At 43.1% G+C, this 25,145-nt stretch overlaps 1 protein-coding gene across 2 annotated transcripts in view; it reads left to right on the top strand.

The window, feature by feature from the left end:
- Positions 1-4,014: 4,014 nt before the first annotated feature.
- The window catches only part of NAP1L1 (nucleosome assembly protein 1 like 1), a 28,882-nt gene continuing 7,751 nt past the window's right edge, over positions 4,015-25,145 (top strand). Inside the window, exons 1-10 of one of the 2 annotated variants that reach the window (XM_075274307.1) lie at positions 4,015-4,159; positions 15,092-15,127; positions 16,312-16,400; positions 18,516-18,618; positions 19,630-19,771; positions 19,857-19,937; positions 20,932-21,060; positions 21,143-21,214; positions 22,401-22,540; positions 24,534-24,679. In XM_075274307.1, coding sequence (XP_075130408.1) covers positions 15,111-15,127; positions 16,312-16,400; positions 18,516-18,618; positions 19,630-19,771; positions 19,857-19,937; positions 20,932-21,060; positions 21,143-21,214; positions 22,401-22,540; positions 24,534-24,679 — 919 coding nt within the window. In that variant the 5' untranslated portion in view covers positions 4,015-4,159; positions 15,092-15,110. The remainder of the gene's footprint in view (positions 4,160-15,091; positions 15,128-16,311; positions 16,401-18,515; positions 18,619-19,629; positions 19,772-19,856; positions 19,938-20,931; positions 21,061-21,142; positions 21,215-22,400; positions 22,541-24,533; positions 24,680-25,145) is intronic. The other variant, XM_075274308.1, reaches the window with a different exon arrangement.

The following is a 25,145-nucleotide window of genomic DNA, read 5'->3' on the forward strand; positions in this document are numbered from 1 at the left end:
TGCTGTCTTTTGGAGTGAATAAAACTCTACATTTTGGACTGATAGCTTGGAGTTTGTGTCTATGCCAATCACCTAACAATCCCAGATCCTGAATATTTACACTACTCAAAAAAAGTAAAGGGAACACTCAAATAACACATCCTAGATCTGAATGAATGAATGAAATATTCTCATTGAATACTTTGTTCTGTATAAAGTTGAATGTGATGACAACAAAATCACACAAAAATCATCAATAGAGATCAAATTTATTAACAAATGAAGGCCTGGATTTGGAGTCTTCCAACTCCTGGACAGTCTGACAGCTGTACAGGAATGTGTTTAACTTACTTTTTCAATTGTACAATGTAAATCAATATAAATGTTACTTTACATACCCACTAAACTGATAAGAGAAAAAAACACAGCATGATTTTAGTCATGTCTGTATTTTAGCATAACACTTAGACCAGCGGGCCTTTTGCCTCCTTTTTCTCTTTTCATTGGATTTACATTCACACAAAGGCTCCGTTCCCACGGAGTAATGCGCCGCGCATTCAGACACATATACATGTGTCAGAGTGTGAGCACTCAAAACAGATCTCATTCACTTCAATGTGTGCCGACTCACGCGCGCTGCACATTGAAATCAATGGGTTAAAAAGCCTCCCTTTGATTTTAATATGTAGGGCCGTAAACCGACACCCATTGAAGTGAATGGGATCTGTTTTGAGCGCTCACACTCTGACACATGTATATGTGTCTGAATGTGCGGCACATTACTCCGTGGGAACGGAACCTAACTTCTATGGCAATGTGACTCGCATACTCAACTACAACTTTTTTTTCCTCCATGAACACACTATAAATGCCACATATCACAAGTACAAAGTCGCCATACTGATGGTGAAGTGCATCATGCTGAGCAAGAAGCCCGTGTAGTGGCAGGAAGACCCCATACTATTATAGAGCTGCAAGTGTGTGACAATATAAGGTGCCACTGTAAAGCTCTGTTTCACACCTATGAGCATATGAAGAGTCTTTCAAATTTATGGAACATTCAATATAAATCTGCAACAAAAATATCCCCATATGCCATGAGAAGTACAGAATGGGCCTATAGATTTCTATAGGCAGGGCCGCCATCAGGAATTTTGGGGCCCCATACAGCCTAAGTGTCTGGGCCCTCCCCGCCATTTTAAAACTACTTTATTTTGTGACATACCAATTCTGTATTACATTTACCTTTATTTAGCAGCTTTACAAGGCTTAATCAGGCCCCAGTTCCCTCTCCGCAGTGCCGCACACCCGATGCCCCAACAATCCCCCCCCCATCCACCTTCTAACATCTTTCCACTGCCCCCTGTACCCATACCTCCCAACTTTTGAAGAACCAAAAGAGGGACAAAATGTGCGGCTCGCTTTGCGTGCCGCGGCAAATTTAGCCCCACCCACCGTTATGTTGACTCCACCCATTCTCATTAATTTTTCATGTGCCCGCACACAGTATATTCCTCCTACAGTCACCCGTACATTATATGTCCCCCCTCTATCTCTCCCCCAGCTTCATATACACCCTTCATCTGCACCCAGTTTCATGTCTCCCACCCAATCTCTGCCCCCAGATTCATGTCCGCCCATCCATTTCTGCCCCGTTTCATGTTCCCCCCCTCCATCTCTGCCCCCAGTTTCATGTCCCCTCCATCTCTACCCCCAGATTCATGCCCTCCATCTCTGCCCCCATATTCATGTCTCCTCCACTCCATCTCTACCCCCAGATTCATGTCCCCTCCATCTCTTCCCCCATATTCATGTCCCCTCCATCTCTGCCCCCATTGTCATGCCGTCCTCTCCATCTCTGCCCCCATATTCATGTCCCCTCCATCTCTGCCCCCAGTGTCATGCCGTCCTCTCTCTGCCCCCAGTTTCACGTTCCACATTACACTGACTGACTTACCTTCTCCTTCGTTCCCTCGCAGCTCTCTGCGCGCCTCTCTCTCACTGGCGCACAGTTATAGACGCGATGTGACGTCATCACATCGCGTCTACAAGCCAGTAGCGGAGGCGGAGAAGCGAGGAGCTGACACAGGTCAGCTCCTCGCTTCAGCCGCATATGTGACAGCGAAAGAGGCGCGAAGCAAGGAGCTGACCTGTGTCAGCTCCTCGCTTCGCCGCCGGCTACTGGCTTGTAGACGCGATGGCTGAAGCGAGGAGCTGACCTGTGTCAGCTCCTCGCTTCGCTGCTGCCGCCGGCTACTGGCTTTTAGATGCGATGTGATCACATCGCGTCTACAAGCCAGTAGCAGCGGCGGCGGCGAAGCGAGGAGCTGACACATGTCAGCTCCTCGCTTCAGCTGCATATGTGTCAGGGAGAGAGGTGCGCAGCGGCGAAGCGAGAAGCTGACCTGTGTCAGCTCCTTGCTTCAGCCGCGTATGTCTTCAACTCAGATCTGCGTCCTCTGGATGCAGATCTGAGTTGAAATAGGACATACACAATGACTGCTACGGGCGCCAGGGGGCCGGCACACGGTGGCGGGCCAAAACCGGGCCCCCCCCCCATTTTTCAATTTGGCCGGGCCCCTGACGCCAGTACCAGTAGTACTGCCCTATCGGCGGCCCTGCTATAGGTTATGCTCTCTATATATTCAGATACGACAATATACATGATGCCTAACTTTTATTTATTGTTTGCTCTCATGTATGGCAGGAAATAAAAGCTGTTACAAAATTAAACAAACATAACAGAAGAAACTGTCAGTCGTGTTATTTACATTAGAGCGAATGACAATGAACATAGATGGAGGTGGCTCTATCTGTGTCCATTATACTACCCTTAAAGAGGACCTTTCACCATTTTGCCCACAGGCAGTTCTATATACTGCCGGAAAGCTGACAGTGCGCTGAATTCAGCACACTGTCGGCTTTCCCGATCTGGGCCCAGTGTGAAGAGCTTACGGTCCCGGTACCGTAGCACTTCTATGGTCAGAAGGGCGTTTCTGACACTCAGTCAGAGACGTCCTTCTTCACAGCACAGCCAATTGCGCTGTACTGTGAGAGCGGGAGGAACGCCCCCCTCCATCTGCTCGCAGTACTCGTCCATAGACGAGCATTATCAGGGAGGGATAGAATCCGATTCACTTTGCAGGGGCTGTAAAATGCTGCAGTTCTTGGCTTGGCGTTTCCGCCATGTCCAAACCGCAGCGTTTACAATACGTGGGGCTTCTGCCTAAAAAGGACTTCTTTGAAAAATATTATAATAGGACAAATAATGGTAAGAATTACAGGTAAATTTACACATATTTCAGCATATTTTCAATACGAATCTACATAACATGGCAGGTATTGAAGCAGATATGACTGCAGGTCACCCACGTGGATATAACTCAATTGAGTGAAGGATTCAAAGCATTTCACACTGAAAAACTATGGCAGGAGTCCAAGGGTCAGACACGGATACTTCCAATGGAAAAGTCCGCCATATAAACATGAACCAAACTGCAGATGGCAAAAGCCCACAGTACAGGCCATATATTCAGATTATTAAGAGACAGAACAATGGCAAGTCCACTTGGAGTGAGTCATTGTGTCTGCCACCAATGTAATACACGACGTATCATGTCCATTGTGATGAGACTAGTCATTACTATTAGTAGTCATTACTAATTATTAGTCATTAAGGACTATTGCAGAAGGTTAATGATGACAAAGGGGCGGCCTGATGTGTGGAGTTATGTGTAACTTCCATCCTGCAGTCCGTACTGTACAGCTATGGTGACCCATTCTGTATAGAAGAGAGCGGGCTGACTGAGCGGCCATATTGCCAGAGCTCTGTAAGCAGCGTGGTGTGTACTGAGTATCTATGCAGTCCCCTCTCTGTTCGTGTGGAGACACTAGCGGCCGGCACACAGTGGGTTAGCGCCTCGGCCACCACCACTGACAGACCTGGCAGTAGTACCCGCCTAGATACGCCCTCCACAAAGGCGCGCGAACCGAGGCGGCCGGCGCACGTTACCATAGAGACAGAGGGGGGGGAGTACGTGCTGACGCCTCCCGTTGTATATGAGCGCGGGCGGCGGGATCTCTGCTCCTCTTATTATTTTGCCGCCATCCTAGAGGGGCGCTCCCTCCTCCTGTCTGTGACACTGCGCGGCGGCAGCGGACTTTTCGCTCTGTCACACCGGTAAGAGCGCTGGTAGCGGCTGTCCTGAGGGCAGCAGTGTGGGGGATATATGGGGATCATACTATGTGGGGTCTGGTATGAGGTTAGTTGCCTCGTGTGCGGGCAGGGGGAGCGGCGGTAATGCTTGTTGTGGCCGCCGCTGGTGCCCGGGATGAGCCGGCCCGTATTCCAGCTGCGTACGCAGTGTGGCCGCTCCCGGATACAGGGGCGATGTCATGGTAGAATAGACAGGCCGCAGGTTGCCGGTCCCGCTAGTCCGGTACTGACAGAATTTCTGTTTGAGGGCGCGCCCGCAGCAAGGTCTCACCGGGTGTTACGGCCTGCCATGTCTAGTAACACTAGGGCGTCTCCTGTGTCCGCTAGGCGGCCGGGGAGAGCCCATGAGCGGCCTGTCTGGGATGATGTCGCACACAGTGACAATGTCGGGAGAACTGCACGTGTTGGCGTGTAGACAGTACCGGGGGATGGCTCGGCGCTGCCCTGTGCTCTGTACTGCAGCGTGCGGCTCTCTTCCTGCCGGAACCAGCAGTGACCCTGTGGATGCTCCACCACGTGGTGTCAGCGGCCTCCTCATCCTGCCCAGTGTGGCGCCGCGTCCTGTACTGCTGCCATCCCTGTGCCAGACTGCTCTGAAACCGCTATTTCCCTGCCAGTCAGGCTGTATCCGGCTGACATGTAGAGCAGGCTCCCCGGCCTTGTTCTATCATTGTGGCACTCCATGGAGTTCAGCGGCTCTGGCAGTTGTGCCATGCTGGCAAAGCTCCCGGCACTAGAACATGGAGACAATTATGGCTGAGCATATTGTGAATGACTTTGTAGTATTATATATCAGTACTGGTCAACGAGATCTGTAGACTAGCTGGGTCAGAACATCCACGGGGCATTCATTCTTGTCATGGGTAAGCCCCCTCCCCCTATTTTCCACCAATCATAGGTGACACTTTCTCTGAGGGAATGTACAGCACAAAGTGGAAGGTTTTTCTTCTCCTTTATACATCAGCCTTCAGACTGTAGAGAAATTCTATCACTTCCACTAAACATTCAGCTATCACCGCCATGATGCATTTGTAGACTTGGAGTAAAACAACATTGAAGTCTTGTGTAAATGAGGCAGTTGGTGCACTGGGGGAGGACCATCACTTGTCTCTGCCACCAGGCACTGAGGCCTGGTTCACATCTGTGTTTGGTGTTCTGTTCGGGAAGTCTGCTTGGGGACCCACTGAATGGAAACCTATACGCATAGAAAAGCAGTTGCCTGGGAAAACATGCGGACCCCATAGACAGTAATAGGGTCCGTGTGGTTTCCGTTCGGTTTCTGCATAAGGCATGCGGAGAGGAAAGTGCTACTTGCAGGACCCTCTAAACGGAAACTCAAACGCAGGTGTGAACCGATCATCAGTAATAAATTGAGGTAGCCTTCTGCAGACCCAATAATGTCACTGAGCCCAGGCCATAAAAATTAGTGGATGAACTGTTAAGTGGTGTCCAGGATAAAATACAAATTAACCCCTAAACCCCCCCTGCCTAACTTCTAATCTACTTGTATTCATTAAAAAAAAAAATTACCTGTATCCCTGGGGAAGTCATGTGACTGCCCCTGGACATTTTCTGATAATCCAGGGATGTTCTGTTTCACACTTTCTGAAATGGAACATCATCAAGTACTCAATCTCTACCGCACAGACTTCACAGGTACTTCTGGTCTTTGCATGGGCTAGGAGAGAGGAAGAGAGGTGTCTCCAGCTGGCGCACTGTGAAGAAGAAAGGAGTAGCAGTTTACTAGAGTGGAAGTTAGGGAAGTATGATGCAGTGAGGATGGGCTTTTTTAGTTAGTTGTGAAGGGCTAGTAGTGAGCGGGATAGCTTAGCTAGAGAGACAGGGAAGAGCATGTAACAGAGTGAGAGAGGAGGGGGACAGGGAGGTAGTGTGGATGGTACACAGAAAAGCTACATAGCAGGAAGTGAACAACAAGTAAACAAATGCAGAAGTTGCCAGGAGCTCCCACAGACACCCAGAAATTGCTCAAAGCACTGTAAAAAGTATAGACACATATACTTTTAACCCATTAATAGCACTAACAAAAAAAAAAAATTGCCTGGAAAACACTTAATTTATCATGAGTTTTGTTGCTTCTACAAGTCTTGGGTACACACAGACTCTAATTTTCATAAAAAATAGGTTTCTCTAGGCAGACACTTTGGATGCTTCTGCAACAAATGTATATTTAGTATGTTTGGGCCATGTATTATGTGGCTCACTTGCCTTTCTTGCTGTATAGATGGAAACAGAAGGAGTAGTGTAATATGTTTGTTAGAGGATAGGTGAATTATACAGCCCACCTAGCATGTGAGTATAGCACCCATACTCACAGGCTTTATATGAATGTCCCTGCCTCTAGGGGAGCGATCTGTACTTTGCTTCCTGGAGATTTTATTATGACAATTTAAAGCAGGGGTCTCAAACTTGCGGGCCGCATGCGGCCCGGCAAACAATTTTGTGCGGCCCGCAGACTAATCCATGCCAAGCCTAGTATGTTCCATTTAGTGGTGACCGCCGCTACGCTACATAAAAATGGCCGGCTGTAGCGCAGCGGCGGGAGAATGTCCCGGACCTTGGGCCCGCCCCCTGTAGCCTAGTAACGGATTGGCCAATCCAGCCGCAGCTCTTTTCCTCATGCGTCATTGATGTCCTGACGCTGAGCGCGGCGGCTGGATTTTAGCAGCGGAGGCCAGACCTGCAGTGACAAGGTAAGTGCCAATTTTACAAACCCCAAAAAACTGCTTTTATTGTCCCCTATTTTGCCCCCAAATCTTTGAATTACTACAACTCCCAGCAGCTCCAGATGCCCTGGAGCTGCTGGGAGTTATAGTGCACCATGCACTACAACTCCCAGCAGCTCCAGGGCATCTGGAGCTGCTGGGAGTTGTAGTGCACCCACCCTATATAGATAATGTCCCACACTATTGTTATGCTGGTGCCCTTTTCTAGAGCTCCAGCAATTGTTTGTAGACCTAGTGCGGCCCGCCGACTGGCTGGGATCTTGCTCTGCGGCCCACATGCTGAGTTGAGTTCGAGACCCCTGATTTAAAGTCAACCCGTTTTGATCTTTCTCATTCAGTGCTTTAGTGCTATGTCGTGCTGAACATCTAGATAAAGCTCAGCACCGTAATGGTGCAGCAGACACTGGGGATGTGCCTGTGGCAGGATTTCCGGGTCACAGCTGTATTGGCCTAGGTTCACACCAGCGTTCTCTCCGTGCGGGGATTCTGCTCCCTCTGCAATTTTGCTATTATATTCTGTGGGGGCTGCGGGTAACTGCTTTAAGTGGATTAGGTTTCTGTTCAGGTAGGTCCCAAAGTGGTTAGGGGACCGTGATAAATTATAAATATTGTATTGATATCATAATGGTTAAAATACAATAGTAGGATTTTTTTTTCATGTGGATTCCTAAAAGATTAATAAAAGCCATTCAAAAATGTATACCACAAAATGGTGCCAACTGAAAGTTCAACTTGCTGTACAAAGGATAAACAATCATGTGACTGTCAACAGAAGTTATGGGTTTTGGAAAGTGGAGATGGAAAATATGAAGTTGCCGAGCATTAACTCCCAAACTACCTTACGTCCTTTACCCTTTTCTGCCACAGGCATTTTTAGACTTGTTTTTGACTACCAAACCCTATAACTTATTTTTCCTTTTATAGAGCTATATTGGGGCTTAATGTTTGCGGGTCTAATTGTACATATTGATGCCATTTATTTTTTTTATGTAGATTGTGAACCCCATATAGAGATCACAATGTACGTTTTCTTTTCCTATCAGTATGTCTTTTGTAGAATGGGAGGAAATCCATGCAAACACAGGGAGAACATACAAACCCCTTGCAGATATTGTCTTTGGCAGGATTCAAACCCAGGACTCCAGCGCTGCAAGGCTAATCCTAGCGCCACCGTGCTGTCCTAGGTGCCATTTATTTTGTACAATGTAATGGGGGGGGGGGGTTGAATTTAGAATGGAGAGGAATTGGAGACACTACATTTATGTAGCTCTTTCAGCCTGGGATTTTAAGGAGTTCTCTGTGCAGACAGAATTACATGCACCTGTTTTCTATGTATCTGTATCATTCCAGGGATGCCAGACCTATAGTTTTATCTACATTTTAACCCCTTCTTGCCAATGACTTTAGATTTTTGTTTTTGACTATCTGCCTCCCAAACCCCATTTCTTAATTTTCTGTTCACCAATTCATTTTAGGGCCTAATGTTTGCACAACAGATTGTACAGAATAAATGGTACCATTATGAAGAACAATGTACTGAGAAGTTTAAAAAAACCCAAAAACCTTCAATTGGGTTGAATTGGAAAAAAATGCACTTGTGAGACTTTTACTGGCTTTATTTTTATGGCATTCACTCTGCAGCCAAAATTAACTGTTACATGTATCCTATATTTCAGTATAATTCTGGGGATACCAGATTTAATTAACCCCTAAACAAAGATCTAAAAATCTGTAGAAAAGAGCTTTTTGTGGGGCCTGGCATTCTTTTTAGTTATACAATTTTGGGGAATGTCTATGCTTTGACTGTTGATTCCTCCCAACCCCTGCTATAGTGTTTGCTGTACAGGCAAAATATTTTTACATGGTTGGATGAAAACATCAGTCCATCAAGTCCAACCTATAGCCCTATAGGCTTATGCCAATTGCCCCATTTCAGGGGAAAACATTCCTTCCCGGCTCCAATCTGGCAGCCAGAATAAACCCTGGGTTAACATGTCCTCAAAATCTAGAGTCCATAACCTGTTATATTTTTCTCTTCAAGAAAGGCATCAGGCCCTCTTTGAACTTGCTTAATGAATCCGCCATCACCACTTCCTGGGGCAGAGAGTTCCAGAGCCTCGCTGTTCTTACTGTGAAGAATCCCCTTCTATGTTGCTGGTGAAACTTTCTCTCCTCCAGACATAGAAGGTGTCCCCTTGTCACTGTCACTGGCCTAGGAGTTAAAATATCCTTAGAAAGTTCTTTGTATTGTCCCTTCATGTATTTGTACATTATTAGATCTCCCCGTAGACATCTTTTCTCTAAACTGAATAACCCCAAGTTTGTTAATCATTGTACTCCAATCCATCCATTCCTCTAATAATTTTGGTTGCCCTTTTTGTACTTTTATTTTTATGGATTTGTAGATGGGACACAGGGATACCTAATGTGTACATGTTTTACAGTATTTAAAGAGGTTGTCTAGACAGAATATACATTTTTATATAGTCCAAGGGGAAGTGGAGAAAAAAAATCACATCCCTCATGTCTCTGGTGTCCCCCCAGCGTGGTCTGATCCTGTTGATCCAGTGTCTTTTCAAAGTGAAACTGCTTGCAAGCTGTGACTTCACGGATCCCTTCCACTGAAGCTGCTTAGTGGCAGCAGGCCTCAGGAAGAGACCCTTGATGTCACAAGTCAACATTGGACCAGGAAGACAGGACCGCACTGGAGCAGTGGGGAGAGGTATAAAGAAATGTGTTTTTTTTTCCACTGCCGTGGCTTATTTAGATAATACATTAAATATCCCGTTTTGCCTGGACAGTCACTTTTAAGTACTTTGAGTTCTAAGGAAAGGGGGTGATTTGAATTTTATTTAGACAGATTCAGCCTTCAACAACCCATTGAAATCAATGGGAGGCGGAGAAAACATGACACTTTTTTTTTTTTTTTTGTAAAAGGCAAACTCAATAAACTGGCACCAGTAGTTAGGGCTGGACAATTACATTTCTCTTCCCTCCCCCCTCTGTAAAGTAGCATGATTGAGATTTTCATCAGCAGTTTCTTTACTGTAATTGATAGTTGGGTGGTAGGGTGAGGACGCTTGCATCAGATATCAGCCTTTCATGTTGTGCCAGGTCACTGACCTTTAGTTTCTTTATACAGAATCAAAATAATTAAGATTGAACATTGCCCAAAAATGTAATCACTTTTTTGTAGGAAATATTTTCCAGTCCAAATTACAGGCTCTCCTCTTACATCCAGCTGTGTGTGGTGACTGTGACAAAAACAATCATGTCTGGAGGAAGCCCATAAGAAGTAGATCAGATTCCTCTTGGTGTGCTATGTAAAAGGATGTGGTTAATAAAAGTAATGACATTCTAAGGATAATCAGCATATATTAATACTTATTCAGAATGTGCGCATTGGTTTATTAATCACTATATTAACCCCTTCTGGACCACTCATAGTGTGTACGTCCAGAGGTGCTCTCTCGTTCTGTTAGCATGTACCTGTATGTCCTTGCAGTTTTTCAGCAACTGCAGTAATGGGGAGCTGGCTGTACCTACAGGTAGAGCTCCACTGGAGAAGGGCGGTAAGGTTTATTATGGTCCCTGCCTTCCTGATGGCTGTTTACACAGCCCTCAATGAGCGCTGTATACACAGCTATGGATGCCGACATGATGCGGATCCCCTCTGACCCGGCGGACACATGATCTGCCAGGTTTAGTCTTTTAAAGCCTCTGGGTCCTAGAGGACCTGTATTAGCCCAAGTTGCAAAGGAAATTGGTGCGCCTGAAAACCATAAATACAAAAAAGCCTGGTCCTGGACCAGAAATTGGCCTGGTACAGAGGTGTTTAATTGCAATAATTTTACATGATGTGGTATAATTAAACTGGCTGTCCAGACAAAAATGACCAACCCGTTTAATCTTTGAGGTAGGGGCAGTGCAAAAAACAAATTCATACTCTGCTTTCCATGGTTCTCTGTTGCCTCCCAGTGCGGTCTGGTCTTCACGGTCCAGTGTTGCTGTGTAGTGGAAGTCCCAGCCACATTTGACTGATGAGGCCAATCTACCTCAGTGAAGTGCAGGAGATGTCACTACCTTTGACATCACGGGTCTCTTCAGTGGCTTCAGTGAAAGGAATCTGCGATGACACAGCCAGCGAACAGTTTCACTTTGAGAAGACTCCGAAACTGAAGGAATATAATATAGTAATCTGTGCAAAAATAAAAAAGTTTTTAATGGCAAAATTGAAACAGTATCTCAGGTCTGTGGTATTGTCTTTCTTAGGTTAGAATAGGCATTGTCAGTTCCCTTGGGGTCTGATGCTCCCACTGATAAGCAGTTTAATGTAACAGCATTTGGTGAAATGCTATAGAGTGGTTATGCTTGGTATTGCAGCCCTATCCCATTCACTATTTTTGCATCCCTAAAAATCAAATTGTGGTGCCTTTTTTTTATAAAAGATTTTCCTGTCTCCCAAATTCTTAAATTCTAGCCAATTGTAAAAGCTTTTGCAAAATCTCTGGCAGCTAACTGGCTGTAAAATAGCAACATAGTGGTTAAGGTTTTAACAAACTTCATTCACACGCATTTGAGGAAATGTGCCGTGCAAAGTCTTACACTGTGGCTTTTGAGTCCCCAGCATTTAGTTGTTGCTGGTTCAGCCATGATCTTCAACCTTTGTCAGCTGCCTAGAAATCGCCACCAAAAGGCAGCTGATATTGGCTGTTTTGCTATGCCCAGGTCCACTACAGGATTTCTACAGTGAACATCATATGGTGGTCCGATATTGTGTTATCCTAGTGAAGAACTTTAGGTTTATTTTCAAGCTGACTGGTAAAGTAAGTTGGGTAAAGGGTAATGCTAGTAACTATTCTGCCAATCCTTGTGTGCCAGGGATACCTTCACTCAGTCAACTGTTGCTTGCAGTTTGATCTCCAGTACATTATAGAACTTAAGCAAGCTTTTATAAAACATTTAGGCTGGGGCCCCACGAGACGTAAACGCTGCGATTTGCACTGAGACACTGCGGGAAAAATCGTGGCGTTTTACAGTGCAAGCAAAGGGGATGGGATTCATGCGAATCCTCTATTTACATGCTGTAAGCTTCCTGCTGTGCTGCGTCCTGTGTAGCTGCTACACTAAGGGCTAGTTCACATACTTCACATGGGGGGGGGGAGGCAAAATGCGCCTGCCACGACTCTTATGGCTTCCGATAGTCACGGCACTCAGCTCTGGAGTAAGCCCAAATGAAGGGGCCCAGAGTCCGGTGTGTACGGCCGCGAGGCGGACGCTGTGGCTGAATCGGCTGCAGAATCTGCCTGAAGAAAGGGCAGCTCGCTCCCCATCCCCTGGGAGCTGCAACATGCCACTCATGGAAAAAAGTAAGCTAGTGGCCTACATAGACTGCTGTTGTGAGGAGGTGGATTATGACGTGGATTCAGCGCCAAAATCCGCCCCCTCTTGCCCCATGTGAACGGGGCCTTACTCCATCTCATTCAGTTCCACACACACACACACACACACACACACACACACACACGTTAAAAAACCTTCCATCTCACTAGCCTAGCCCATCCCACCCTGCCTGTCTCACTAAGCCTAGCCCCTCCCACTCACTGACTAGCAATCCTACCTGTTACTAGCCCCTCCCACTCACTGATTAGCGATCCCGCCCGTTACTAGCCCCTCCCACCCTTCCAGTCTCCCTAGCTAAGCTATTCTGCCCACTACTAGAGGACAGGAAGAGGGGGAGCAGCCTTCCTTGGACACAGGAAGGCTTGGTAAGTATTGATAGGGGAGGGGGAAGAGCAGCGGTGACGTTTCGATAGTGGTGAAGCAGAACGTCACTAGATTATCAGAAAGTGTCCCTGAGCAGTCACATTACTGCTCCAGGGATCTGGGTAATTAAAGATTTTCATTTTTTTTTTTTTAATTGATGTAAGTTAGATGGGGGGGAGGGAGTTGAGTTTAGGGGTTAATTATCAGTTTATCCTGGACAACAGGAGTTAATCCATTGGATTTTTCGAGTTTTAATTGACACCCTGTAGTAATAATCTTTATAAAGGCTATTCCTCTCCTACCTTTATTTCCGCTGTCCTTGATGCTGTTTTCACATTAATCCTGAATTTTGGTTTATGCAAATTAACCTGTGAACACAGCTTCATCATTCCCCACAGTGACTCCATGTGTTTTTTTGTTTTGTTTGTTTTCTCTCCTCCCGCTTTTGTCCAGCTTTTTTGCTTGCCACAAGCAGATGTTGGCTCTGCTACTTCGGGTTCAGGCTAGTGCATGCTTTGCCCGCCGTCTTCAATACCTACACAAATAAAGATGGCAAGCGGAGCAAGCGCTGTCGGCTCCTGTGTGGGTTTTCAATCCCGAAGAGAACATAGTCTCATGCCAAGTGAAGAGGCTGGACAAAAGAAGCAGAGGTCACGATTAAAAATACACATAGTTGGTGTCTCGGATTACGAAGCTGTGCTCGGAGTTTAGTTTGAATAAACTGAAAACCGGGAATAACGTGAAAATGGTGGCAAGGACAATGGAAACAAAGGTAGGAGATAAATGGCCTTTATAAAGGATATTCCTCTGATGAGTCGGTTAAATCTTGAAAGATCCAGAGAGACTCCCTTTAAGGCTTGCACAGAGCAACCATTCTCTGGCTCACACACCAGATGCTGTTGAATTTCTAGGGTCTGACAGTCTTATCTGAACCAAACAGATTTCCCTGCAATAAAATGGTTGGAAAGAAAACTGTTAGCAATACAATTTTCATGTGATACACAAGTTAAGTCCACCAGTGCCAAATAAGAAAAAACCTTTCCACAGTCTTAATCAGATCCCTAATAAGTTTGTGTATGGATCATAGTCTTACAAATCCTTGGTGTGATGTAGCTTAATGTTTGGGTAAGTATAGCTTTGTTCTTCAAGCCTTGGCTGTACTTGGGCACACATTAAGCAGAACAATGCCTTTAACATATTCTGTCTGTGTGGCCCTCTCAATGCAGTTTGACAAAACCAAATTTTTTTTTTGTGTGTGTGTTTGTGTCTTCTGGATACCTGTTGTGTGTATAAAAGTCTTTCAGATTGAAAAAAAAAACAGTCGTATGTCCTTACAAGTTGCAAAGGTGGTGGGTTCATCAGTGTACATAACATGCTAGAACAGTTCCGTGGGGTGGCCTTAATCAGTTTGCCCAACTACAGCCCAGTTCACATCTGTGTTTGGGCCATTCCATTGCACTCCCTGCATAAAAAAAAGTGGAAAGAAGTCCTGCAAGCAGCACTTTTCTCTCTGCACTTTTCATGCAGAAACCACATGGAATAGCAATACAGTGTATGGGGTCTGTGGTTTTTTTTAAAATGCAGATTAGATTTCCGTTTGAGGGGGGGGTTCCAAGTAAACTTCCAAAACAGAAGCCATGCGCATATGTGAACTGGGACTAAGTAAAAATGTCTTTGCTAGTTGGTTTAGAGTGGCATAAAACTACCTAAAATAAGTCCTACTGACCTTGCTGTTCCTGTTTGGGGTTTGCAGCCCCAGCTTAGTACATCTTGCTGTAATGACATGTGACTAGTACAACCAATCTCTGAATCAGCAGGGGATAGGAAGGTCAGAATAAACTCTTCATCAGATTCCATTCTAAGCCCTTTTCTAAGATATTTACTTGGTAGAACAACCTGTAAGTTTTGTATGTATTGTTGGTGTTGAGAAGCTCTTCTCTCTGCCATACTAGCAGCTACTAATGTTGTAAACTCTTCTACAGGCAGGTTTAGAAGCTAGGCCTGAGCACACCACATTGCACTGGTATCTACCTGGAGAGGAGGCAGAGTTAGTTGCAATCATGTGACCCTGGGTCACAACCCCTAGGCCCAGTTTTCAACAAAATAAAGACCTCTGAGCAGTTGAGTAAAATGACTCATTGGACAGCCTCTTATCCTATCTACGGCTGAGTTCACATCTTCATTGCAAAGTAGGGAATAGATCAGTCCATATGGAGATCGAGGCATCTCAAAGTACCCAACTAATTGGGTCTGTCAGGTTTTGGTAGTTTATGGAAGAGATGTGAACATGACCTAATTTCTTTGGGTACATGTTAAGTTGTAAACTAACTTCTAGAAATCAGTTGCTTTCATATTGTCACATGCTTACAGTTTTCTTCTTTCCTAGGTGTTAGAATCTGCGAAAAATGGCCAACATAGACAAGTGAGTATCTGTATACTGTGGTAACTCTTGTGACAGTTTGCAGGTTTTAGTTTTTTAAACCCTTTGTGGTTTTTGAGCTGAAGCCAGAAATAGATGATGCAGTAGATAGGAAGGCGCTTTTTTTAATTTAATTTTTTTTTTTTTAACTTCTTTGCTGTATCTACTTCTGGCTTTAGCTCAGTAATTGCAGCAGTGGTCTTCAATGTGGAAAATTACACTTCCTGGCCCAAGCTGTTCTAATACTAATGACCTATCCACAGGATTGGACATATTTCTGATTGTGGGGTGACACGCCTAGATCCTGCATCCATTAGCTTAACCCAGCTGCCTCTAGACTTTGGAAGCTACAGAGCTGGACAGCCATAAGCGGCTCTGGAAGTAATAAATGCTCAGTCACCTGAAAACTGAGTTTTTTTGGTTAATGTTTGCACGCACAACAAAATTGACACACACTTATCAATGTTCTTTACCAGATCATCAGCCCATATAAAAGACTCTTGAAGGAGTTGTGCTAACTTGAGTGTCTGATTGGTAGCAGTCCTACTGCTGGGGATCTCTTATGTGGGATGCTGAGAGTGCTGTACATGGCTTCTTGGGTAGTCCCATAGAGATGATGTGGCTGCAAGCCTGCATGATAGCTTCTTTAGTCAGAAAAGGATGGAGACCCCTGTTCTTGTGACTACAGCTTATCAGACATTTGGGTGCCATAACGGATCAGTGGTTGAGAAGTTTTGAACTTCATTGAACAATGCAGGGAATGTCGTACATGGAGATATTATCCTTTGCTGATCACTGCATAACCTGGTGTAGTAAGGGCTGTATTGTATTACTGTTAGTTGTACTTAATGGTTTTATAAACGTCCTACTTTATAGCCATGATATAGTTTAGTGACCCCCGTTAGTCAGAGCAGAAAGTCTAAGAGCGTTAGACAGTCACTTGTTAACTCCTTTGTGACATTCATGGTTAGTATAGGATTTTACTGAGTCTTAATGTGACTGCCCCATGTGTTTTGTTTCTTGTTTTATACAAAGATGTGCTGCCAGGCAGCAAATATATCTAAAGACAGCCTCGCTAGTGGAATCTTAAATAAAATTTAGAATGGACATGGTTAAAGTCAACCCTAACATTTTAAGTGGTGGGAAACTGTTAATGCTCAATGAGAACTTTTGTTTTGGTTTTTCAGCAAAGACCAGCAAGACTTTGATCAGCAAGAGATGGAAGATGTGGAAGAAGTTGATGAAGAAGAAACAGCAGAGGATGCTCGCAGTAAAGGTATGGGCAGAATCTGACTAATGCAAATAATTGCAACTTATTTAACTGTATTCTTTTATGGCTGGAATCTGCGGGCTCTAGTGGGTGGGCAATCTTAAGACATTGTGGCAAGGAAAGTTCTTTAAAGGATTGTATCACCACTTTTAATTAAAATGAGTTAAAGAAGTTCTCCAGGCGAAAATGGACACAGTTTTTAAAACTGGGCAACATGATGGGTGAGAGAAATCATAAACTCCTTTCACCGGTGCCTCTGGTTGGTACAGTCCTCACGGTCCATTGTTTGCTTTGTTTTTTTGGCGGAAATCCTGCTACTTGTGACTGCTGAGGCCAACCAGCAGCTTCAGTGAAAGGGGTCCAGATTGTCTAAGCCAGTGAGCAATTTCACTCTGAGAAGATGCCAAAGCAGCCGGACCACACTGTGCTTGGAGGGGATTGAGAACAGCGAAGTGAAAAAAAGTATTAAAAAATCTTAGCACTACTTTAATTTTTTTTTTTTTTTTTTTATTTTTTTATTTTTTTTTTTTTTGTTGCTTGGACAACCTCTTTAATCCCTTCCTGACATCTGCCGTAATAGCACGGGTGTTTAAATATGACAGCCACTCTGGAGCAGACAAGCTGCCGGGTCTCTGTTGTTTCATACAGCAGAAACCCCTGCCACTATTGCCTGTTATCAGTGCCTGCATGCACTGTAATGCATTGCATTAGTGATCAGTTCCCCTGGGGGTCAAGAACACTAGAGGGTCTAATAAATGCAAAAATAAATTTTAACCACTTCAGTACCGGGCCAATTTGTGGTCCAGGACCAGACACATTTTAGGTTTATTATGTATGTGCGGTTTTGAGGTCTGTAAAAATTTTCTCGTATGTCTTAGTCAACTAATTTTTGCGTCTTTTTTCGGGGACACATAGGGCTTTATTTTTATGTTATTTTTATTTTCAAATGTGTTTTAATTTTTTTTTATATCCAGGAAAATATAAACAAAATAGGAGGGAAATTGTGTCTGGTTTTCAATTTATAATTTTTCTTTTATTTAATAAAGTGTCACTGAAAAACTTTATAATATAGTTTTTCCTCTCCGTTACGGTAATTTTTATTTTGTATGGTGTCGTCGGGGGTGGGGCTATAACCTTTAATAACGGCGTTTTATTAGCGTATTTATTTATTTTTTATTTACATTTTTTAAAACTTTTTTATTATATTTTTATTTTATTTTTTTCTCAGATTGTGTCCCCATAAGGTGATAAGAGACCTTTGGGGACATCTGATCACTTTTTTTTTTTTTTGTACTGGAGGCTGATTTCTCCTATAACTGAGGCTGCTACATTTAACCTCAGGTACAGGAGAAATCCAACCTCTTGCACACTGCTACATGGTATACAGAGCTGATCTGAGTCCTGTAGGACCCAGAAGCTCTGGCAGGACACTGCTCCCGGCAGAACTCTGCCGGCCCAGAGGGCAGCTGATTTATGGCTGCGTCCATAGCTGTGTATACAGCGCTCATTGAGCGAGATAGCAGAGCAGGTAATAAATCTTCCCTGCTATCTCTCTAGGAGCTAGTGAAAGCAGCTGAACGATCTTGTGCAGCTGCTGTGTTCTGACTTGGACGTACAGGTACGTCCTAGCAGAACTAGACAACCACTATCCGGACGTATATAGTCTATGGGCGGTCCGGAAGTGGTTAAATAATAATAATTAAAAAAAAAAATGAAGTTCAAATCAACGCCCTTTCCCTAGAGCACATATAAAGTACATAAATACCGTGAAATGCCTACTCATTAGGTATCCTGGTTTCTACAAATCTATAAAAATATTTTTCCTGTCCCTAGCAGGAAAAAATAAAGTGGCAATTTGCTGTCTTGTTTTTTTTTTGTTTTTTTTTCACTGTTTCATAACTGATAAAAATGTTAATAAAAATTGATAAGACATAGAAATCTATATATTACAGCGGCAATCCGGTAGCCGTGGCAGCTGCAATTCCAGTGTTCCCAAAGGGACTTTTTGCAGACTACCTATTGGCTGGAGCTTTAATTATTCTTTTTGGTTAAGTCTTGGTTATTGGAAGCTTGGTTTTATTTTGTAACTCAGTTTGTATCTTCTTTTGCTTTGTATTTCAGCCAGGCAATTGACTGCACAGATGATGCAGAACCCTCAGATTCTAGCTGCTCTACAAGAAAGGTTAGATGACCTTGTTGGTACTCCTACAGGATATATTGAAAGGTAAGTTCCTTACACTCAATCGTTTCAATGGGGAATTTATTAGTTACTACCAGTTATCTGGTGTAAATGTGGAGCATGGCACTTTGCACATGGCACAAGAGAGAAATACATACTGCCGTGTGCTTTTGTGTTTCTCTTGTTATATACTACTGTACATCCATGAAACTGTATCACTGAAATGTCTCCATTGTGTGACTATTAAAGGATTATCTTATCTTATGTTTCTTGTGTTAAAGATGCAATGTGGTGTTCTGCGCCTTTTTATGTAAAGTGAATGGAGCATGGTGGAGCCTGTGGCGGAAACTTTAGGCCATGATACTGTTAAACTTATACCAGAAAAATGGTGTAGGTTATAAATGGGGTATAGTGAGCTTGCTAATGAAAGGTCACTGAGGTCAATGACCTGTAAATAAATTGGATAAATGGTGGTGAAATGTATATGTATACATATGTATCCAGACACAGAGTCCTGCATGTCCGACTCTGTGTCTGGTTTAAAAACAAAAAACTGTTTTGCCACGGAGAGCATAAAACTCTCACCAGTGTTCACAGCCGGACACTTTTCAAACCCATTCATTTGAAACCTGCATAACGGAGACCCCGGGCACAGATGTGAACGAGCCTTTACTGTGACAGTGACAATACCTGGGGTAGTGACATATTGAAATGAATTGGTCAATTGTATTACCTACCAGTTCGCCATCTTATTTCCACTAGTCTGTTTAGTGGGCAGTGACAACCTCTGGTGTAACCTGTAAACACAAGCCAGTGGGGGATTAATTTGAAAGTAAAGCTTTCTACAGGGTGTGAGAGGAATTAGCTTGAATCTTGCTCTCTACAGCTATCCTTCTGCTATGCACATAGCAGCTGATTGTTTTGCAATGGCTAACCTACTGTGAACTCTCCTTGTATGTAAGGGTGGTTGTGTATAAACTTCCTGCTATGTTTGTTTATTATGTGTGTGTATGTGTACATATAATTTTTTTTTTTTTTTTTTTTTTTTTTATAAAGTTTACCTAAAATAGTTAAAAGAAGAGTGAATGCGCTTAAAAACCTTCAAGTGAAATGTGCACAGATTGAAGCTAAATTCTACGAGGAGGTCCATGCGCTAGAGAGGAAATATGCAGATCTTTACCAGCCACTCTTTGACAAGGTAACTCGTCAGTATACACTTATTTTTGTTTGTTTATTTTTTTGCCTTTTTATTAATTTTTTTTTTTTTTCCCCCTCTTCCATAGAGAAGTGAAATTATAAATGCCATTTATGAACCTACAGAAGAGGAGTGTGAATGGAAAGTGGATGAGGAGGAAGAAATCTCGGTGAGTAACTCTGTTAACTGTTTCACAGCCAGGATCATCCTGGCCGTAAGGAGCCTACAATTATAGCATAGTTTAATTTAATACTTAAGTCTTTCATCATAAGCCAGCATATCAACACAGCCCTGCAGATGGGTTAAGTTCACATGAATCTATCTGTGACAACCTGTGTCACTTTTCTTAGGTAGAAAGGATGATGTCCAGCAATCACACATCCAATGAAAAAAAAAAAACATAAATTAAAAAACATATTACAATAAAAACGGGATGCTGTACGCTACAAAAATATAACCCCTATCGTGCATATGAATCGTCTGGTTGACGCGTTTCGGAGAAACTAGTCTTCTTAGCCTGACACTCTGAACAACAACTTTTCTTAGGCCACTCACTGTCTTCAGTGGTCACAAACAGCAGGGACCACCACTAAAACAAAACTGAGCACTGGGGACAAGGAAGTATGGGTTTTTATTTTTCACCTTCTCCAGCCTCATTTATAAAGTTATCCTGGACAACTCCTTAAAGAGGACCTTTCATCAGATTGGGCACAGGCAGTTCCATATACTGCTGGAAAGCTGACAGTGCACTGAATTCAGCGCACTGATCAGCTTTCCCGATCTGTGCCCCCGGGTAAAGCGCTATCAGTCCCAGTACCGTAGCGCTTTACAGTCAGAAGGGCGTTCCTGACAGATTGACTGTCAGAAACTCCCTTCAGACTGTAAAGCGCTACAGTACCGGGACCGATAGCGCTTTACCTGGGGCACAGATCGGGAAAGCCGATAGTGCGCTGAATTCAGCGCACTGTCTGCTTTCCATCAGTATATAGAACTGCCTGTGCCCCGAACCATGAAAGTTCCTCTTTAATGTTGCTAAAGCTAAATAAGTTGATAAAAGAAACACAGAATTAAAAGCTTTATTGTCTTGATGCATCCTTTCATGTTGGCCTGCAGTGAACAAGCTCTAGCTGTTTGGTTGCTTTACTGTATTTTGTTTGTACTAGGAGGATTTGAAAGAGAAAGCAAAGGTTGAAGATGAGAAAAAAGATGAGGAAAAAGAAGACCCGAAAGGAATTCCAGAATTTTGGTTAACTGTATTTAAAAATGTTGACCTCCTTAGTGACATGGTTCAGGTATGGTGGTTGTCAAAATTTACTTTTAATGTTTAGTGTTTAGTTCTATATTTGGGTTAAATTCTATTTTCTTCAATTACAGGAGCATGACGAACCGATCCTAAAGCACTTAAAAGACATAAAAGTCAAGTTTTCAGATGCTGGTCAGCCAATGGTAAGAATTTTCATATTCTTAACTCTGAAACTGTCCTTCAATCAGGAATGGAACCCACGTGGAGAAAGTAGCATTGAAGTATTTGCACGTTCAGGTTTTGGACCTTCTGGTTTTGCTTACTGATACTGAATATTGACTAAGCTACTGCCTCTAATGGTGTCCTACAGAGAAGGCATCACCAAAGGGGGATGGGGGGTCAAAATTTCATCCGTATAAGGCGAAAAAATATTTGGGGTACACTTATACATTTAGGTTTCTACCTGTGCTATTCCAAGGCAAAACCAGAAGTAAGAGTAACACCTTGTTTTATGGCCTTTTATAGTAGGCCATAAATATTAGGTTGTGGGAGGGAGATATCGATTAGCTATGTAGGGCAGGTTCTGGGGCCTATACTACATACAACATGGAGATGGAAGAACTAGGTATGCAACAGGCAACTATCTTTAGATGGTCCAGTAGGAAAAGCAATTTATATATGCAAGTGAGGTAAAAGTGTAATGTGGCTGGTCAGAGCCTGCAAGGGCTCTGTAGTTGTGTTGGAGATAGAGGCTCCTGTATGCCACCTACATTTGAGCCTCACTTTCATGTTTAAAACTTTTTTTTTTTTTCCTCCAAGCAAATAGCCCAATAGTTTCTTTAAACAACAAAAAGAGAAAAAAAATTCAGCTCACCAAATTAGTTCCACTTCACGGCTTGAAAAATGTTCCTCGGGGTGCACGGCAACACACTTTATTCCTTGAGTGTAAAGGATCCACAATAGAACAAATGATTTGTCCGGCAGCTCTCCGATAATAAAATATAGCTCATAATTGAAAAACATCATAGAATGACAAAAAAACTTGACGTAAATGATAGAAAAGAAAACGAAATAAACCCCCCCAAAAAATGCGTTTTTTAGGGGGTTTATTTCGTTTTCTTTTCTATCATTTACGTCAAGTTTTGTCATTTTATTATGATTTTTCAATTAAAAGCTATATTTTATTATGAGAGCTGCCGGACAAATCTTTTGTTCTATTGTAGCTTCTTTAAACGCTTTGAAGCATTAGTTTCTTGAAACACACTTGTTTTGAATTTTTGTTCAGATTACTTTCATTACTGTAAATAAAAAAGGCACATGTAATGGCATCCAAAAGCATAACTTGTGTAGGTCTGAACTTACATTATTTTTTTTTCCTCCCCCTTGTAGAGCTTCACTTTAGAATTCCATTTTGAGCCAAATGAGTTCTTTACAAATGAAGTTTTGTCAAAGACATACAAAATGAGGTCAGAACCTGATGAGGCTGATCCATTTTCTTTTGATGGACCAGAAATCATGGGCTGTACAGGGTAAGTTGTTTATTTACTGAGTGAATTTCCTATTTTATTCCTACTGTAGAGTTTGAAACTGTGACTGGCTTGAGTTTTTCATACTCAGAAATGGGAAAACTTACTCTTCACTTGGTAGATTTCACTCTGGCCTGTATGGTTTTGCGTACTGACAGATTTAAAGGGATTCTGCCATTTAAACCCACGTCAGAATAGCCGTAAGAAAGGCTATTCTTCCCCTACCTTTAGAGGTCTTCACCTCCATTCCTTAGATATCCTGGTTTTCGTCCATATAATTAGTTTTCTTGCAGCACTGGAAGCGTCCCCTGTGCTGCGAGAAAACTATTTAGCACCGCCTTCTTATTGTTCACCTCCTCCACCTTTTTCCTGTTTGGCCTATCCCGTTCGCCCACAGGAAAATGGTGATGGACATGTGACAGGACAAGGAAGAAGAGGTGGAGGAGATGAACAAGAAGGTAGCACTGGATAGTTTTCTTGCAGCCCTGGGGGTGCCCTCAGTGCTGTTTGAGCGCTTGGGACTGCCCCCAGTTCTGGGAGAAAGCTAATTGGTATATGACCGAAAATTGGCATATCTAAGGAACGGCAGTGCGGTGAAGACATCTAAAGGTAGGGTAAGTATAACCTTTCTTAAGGCTATTCCAATGTGGGTTTAACTTGATAGAATCCCTTTTAATAGGAAGTGACACTATCAGGGATGGGAACGTTACCATAAGGCTGAGGCCCTATGACAACAAAAAATTAAAGCTAGGAGTGGATTAAGCAGAAGGTAGAAGTACTTCCTATACAGGATGTCCAGAAAGTAAGTACACAAAAATGAACGGGTGGACTTTGACTTTAGTGTATGTGTGTGGTTTTTTTTTTCTTTAAACATGTGACCGGAAATGCACTTTTGTGCTGCAGGTAGAGGGATGTCTGTTACCTATCCCTCACTGTGCCATGTTAAAGGAGAAACGAACAAGAGACAGTGCTTTAATGGAAAATAAGTTTTTTCACTGGTGGGAATTCTGGGAAAAAAACATCTTAGCACCATTTTTCCTCCCACCAAGAATGCCAACTACTACCTGACATTTCTGCAGGATGATTTGCGGGTGTTGCTTGAAGATGTGCCTTTGAATGTTAGGGCAAGGATGTGGCTCCAGCAGGATCAAGCACCTCCCCATTTTGGCCACATCATCTGTGAACATATCAAGAACCGATAGTTGAGTCTGTGGATTGGAGATGGCGGACTTGTGCTGTGGCCCCCTCGCTCGCTGGATTTGACCTCACTTGAATTTTTTTTCTTGTGGGGACATGTCAAGTCTGTTGTGTACGCAACTTCTGTGCCAATCCGCGACTAGCTTGTGAAGTAAGTGATTAAACTGATTTTCTCATTAAAGCGCTTTCTCTTATTTGTTTCTCCTTTCACATGGTGCAACGAGGGATAGGAAACAGACTTCTCGGTCTACCTGCAGAGCCAGAACGGTGCATTTCTGGTCCCATGTTCACTAATTTAAAAAAAAAAAAAAAAAAAAAAGCTTCATATATGGGCTAAAGTCCACACTTTCATTTTGTGTACTTTCCAGAAACCCTGTATATTCCCCATTCTACTTGTAGGAATTCTTGTCTTTGGCTGTGTGTTTTAAAAAAGATATCTACTTCAAAAAAGCTGATTTTACACGTCTTGGGGCTTCAGCTTAGTAGTTTCTAAAGTAGTGACTTGAAGTGGTTTGTAAGAAATTCTGTCCACTAGTATGTAGCCACTCAAAAATCCTGAAAACCCTCAAGAGAAGGTCCCTGAATCTCCTGTGAGTAGTAGAGCATCCGCAAAACCACAACTCCGTTCATTTCTATACGACTGACAGAACGCTGTTCATATTCATCAGGCAGGAACCCGATTATAGAAATGACATGAATGTGTTTTGATGCAAATGACATGTTGCATTTGTGTGTCTGAATACTTTAACTTGATCCATGTGTGAAAGATGTAGTGTCATGACATACTTTATTTACACAGGTGTCAGATTGACTGGAAAAAGGGCAAAAATGTTACTTTAAAAACTATAAAGAAGAAACAGAAACACAAGGGCCGTGGTACAGTAAGGACTGTCACAAAAACTGTTCCCAATGATTCCTTTTTCAACTTCTTCAGTCCCCCTGAAGGTATGATGGTCTTGCTAATTGACTCGCCATTTTTGTATTTTACTCCTTTCTAAGTTCTTTTATTAAATGGGCTGTAACATTCTCCATAGCAACCCTGTAACTGAATTATTAGTTTGTACACACTTATATTGTAACTATGCAGAGCTGAAGCATTTGCCATGAGGGTGGGGAGGGGTCACTTCAAATGGCTGTATCTTCAGTTTTATCCCACATAAAAAAAGCTATGTTATCTTAAAGCTGAGATTCACAGCTTTCATATGGTGGCAATATTAAAATACTAGCTGTAAAAGTAGAACCGCTACTTAAGTCAGGAAAGTAAATATTCAATTTTTTTTATTCCTTAAAACCAAAAATATAGACACTTCAAGTGACATCCCCTTTTGGTAAAAGCTTCATATCTATGTACTGCGTCGAGCACATGTGTAAGGAAAGACTCCCTGACAAATCTTAGAGCCTTGCTAATGGG

The sequence above is a fragment of the Leptodactylus fuscus genome, chromosome 5 (genome assembly GCF_031893055.1).
Source record: "Leptodactylus fuscus isolate aLepFus1 chromosome 5, aLepFus1.hap2, whole genome shotgun sequence".
Lineage (NCBI taxonomy): Eukaryota > Metazoa > Chordata > Amphibia > Anura > Leptodactylidae > Leptodactylus > Leptodactylus fuscus.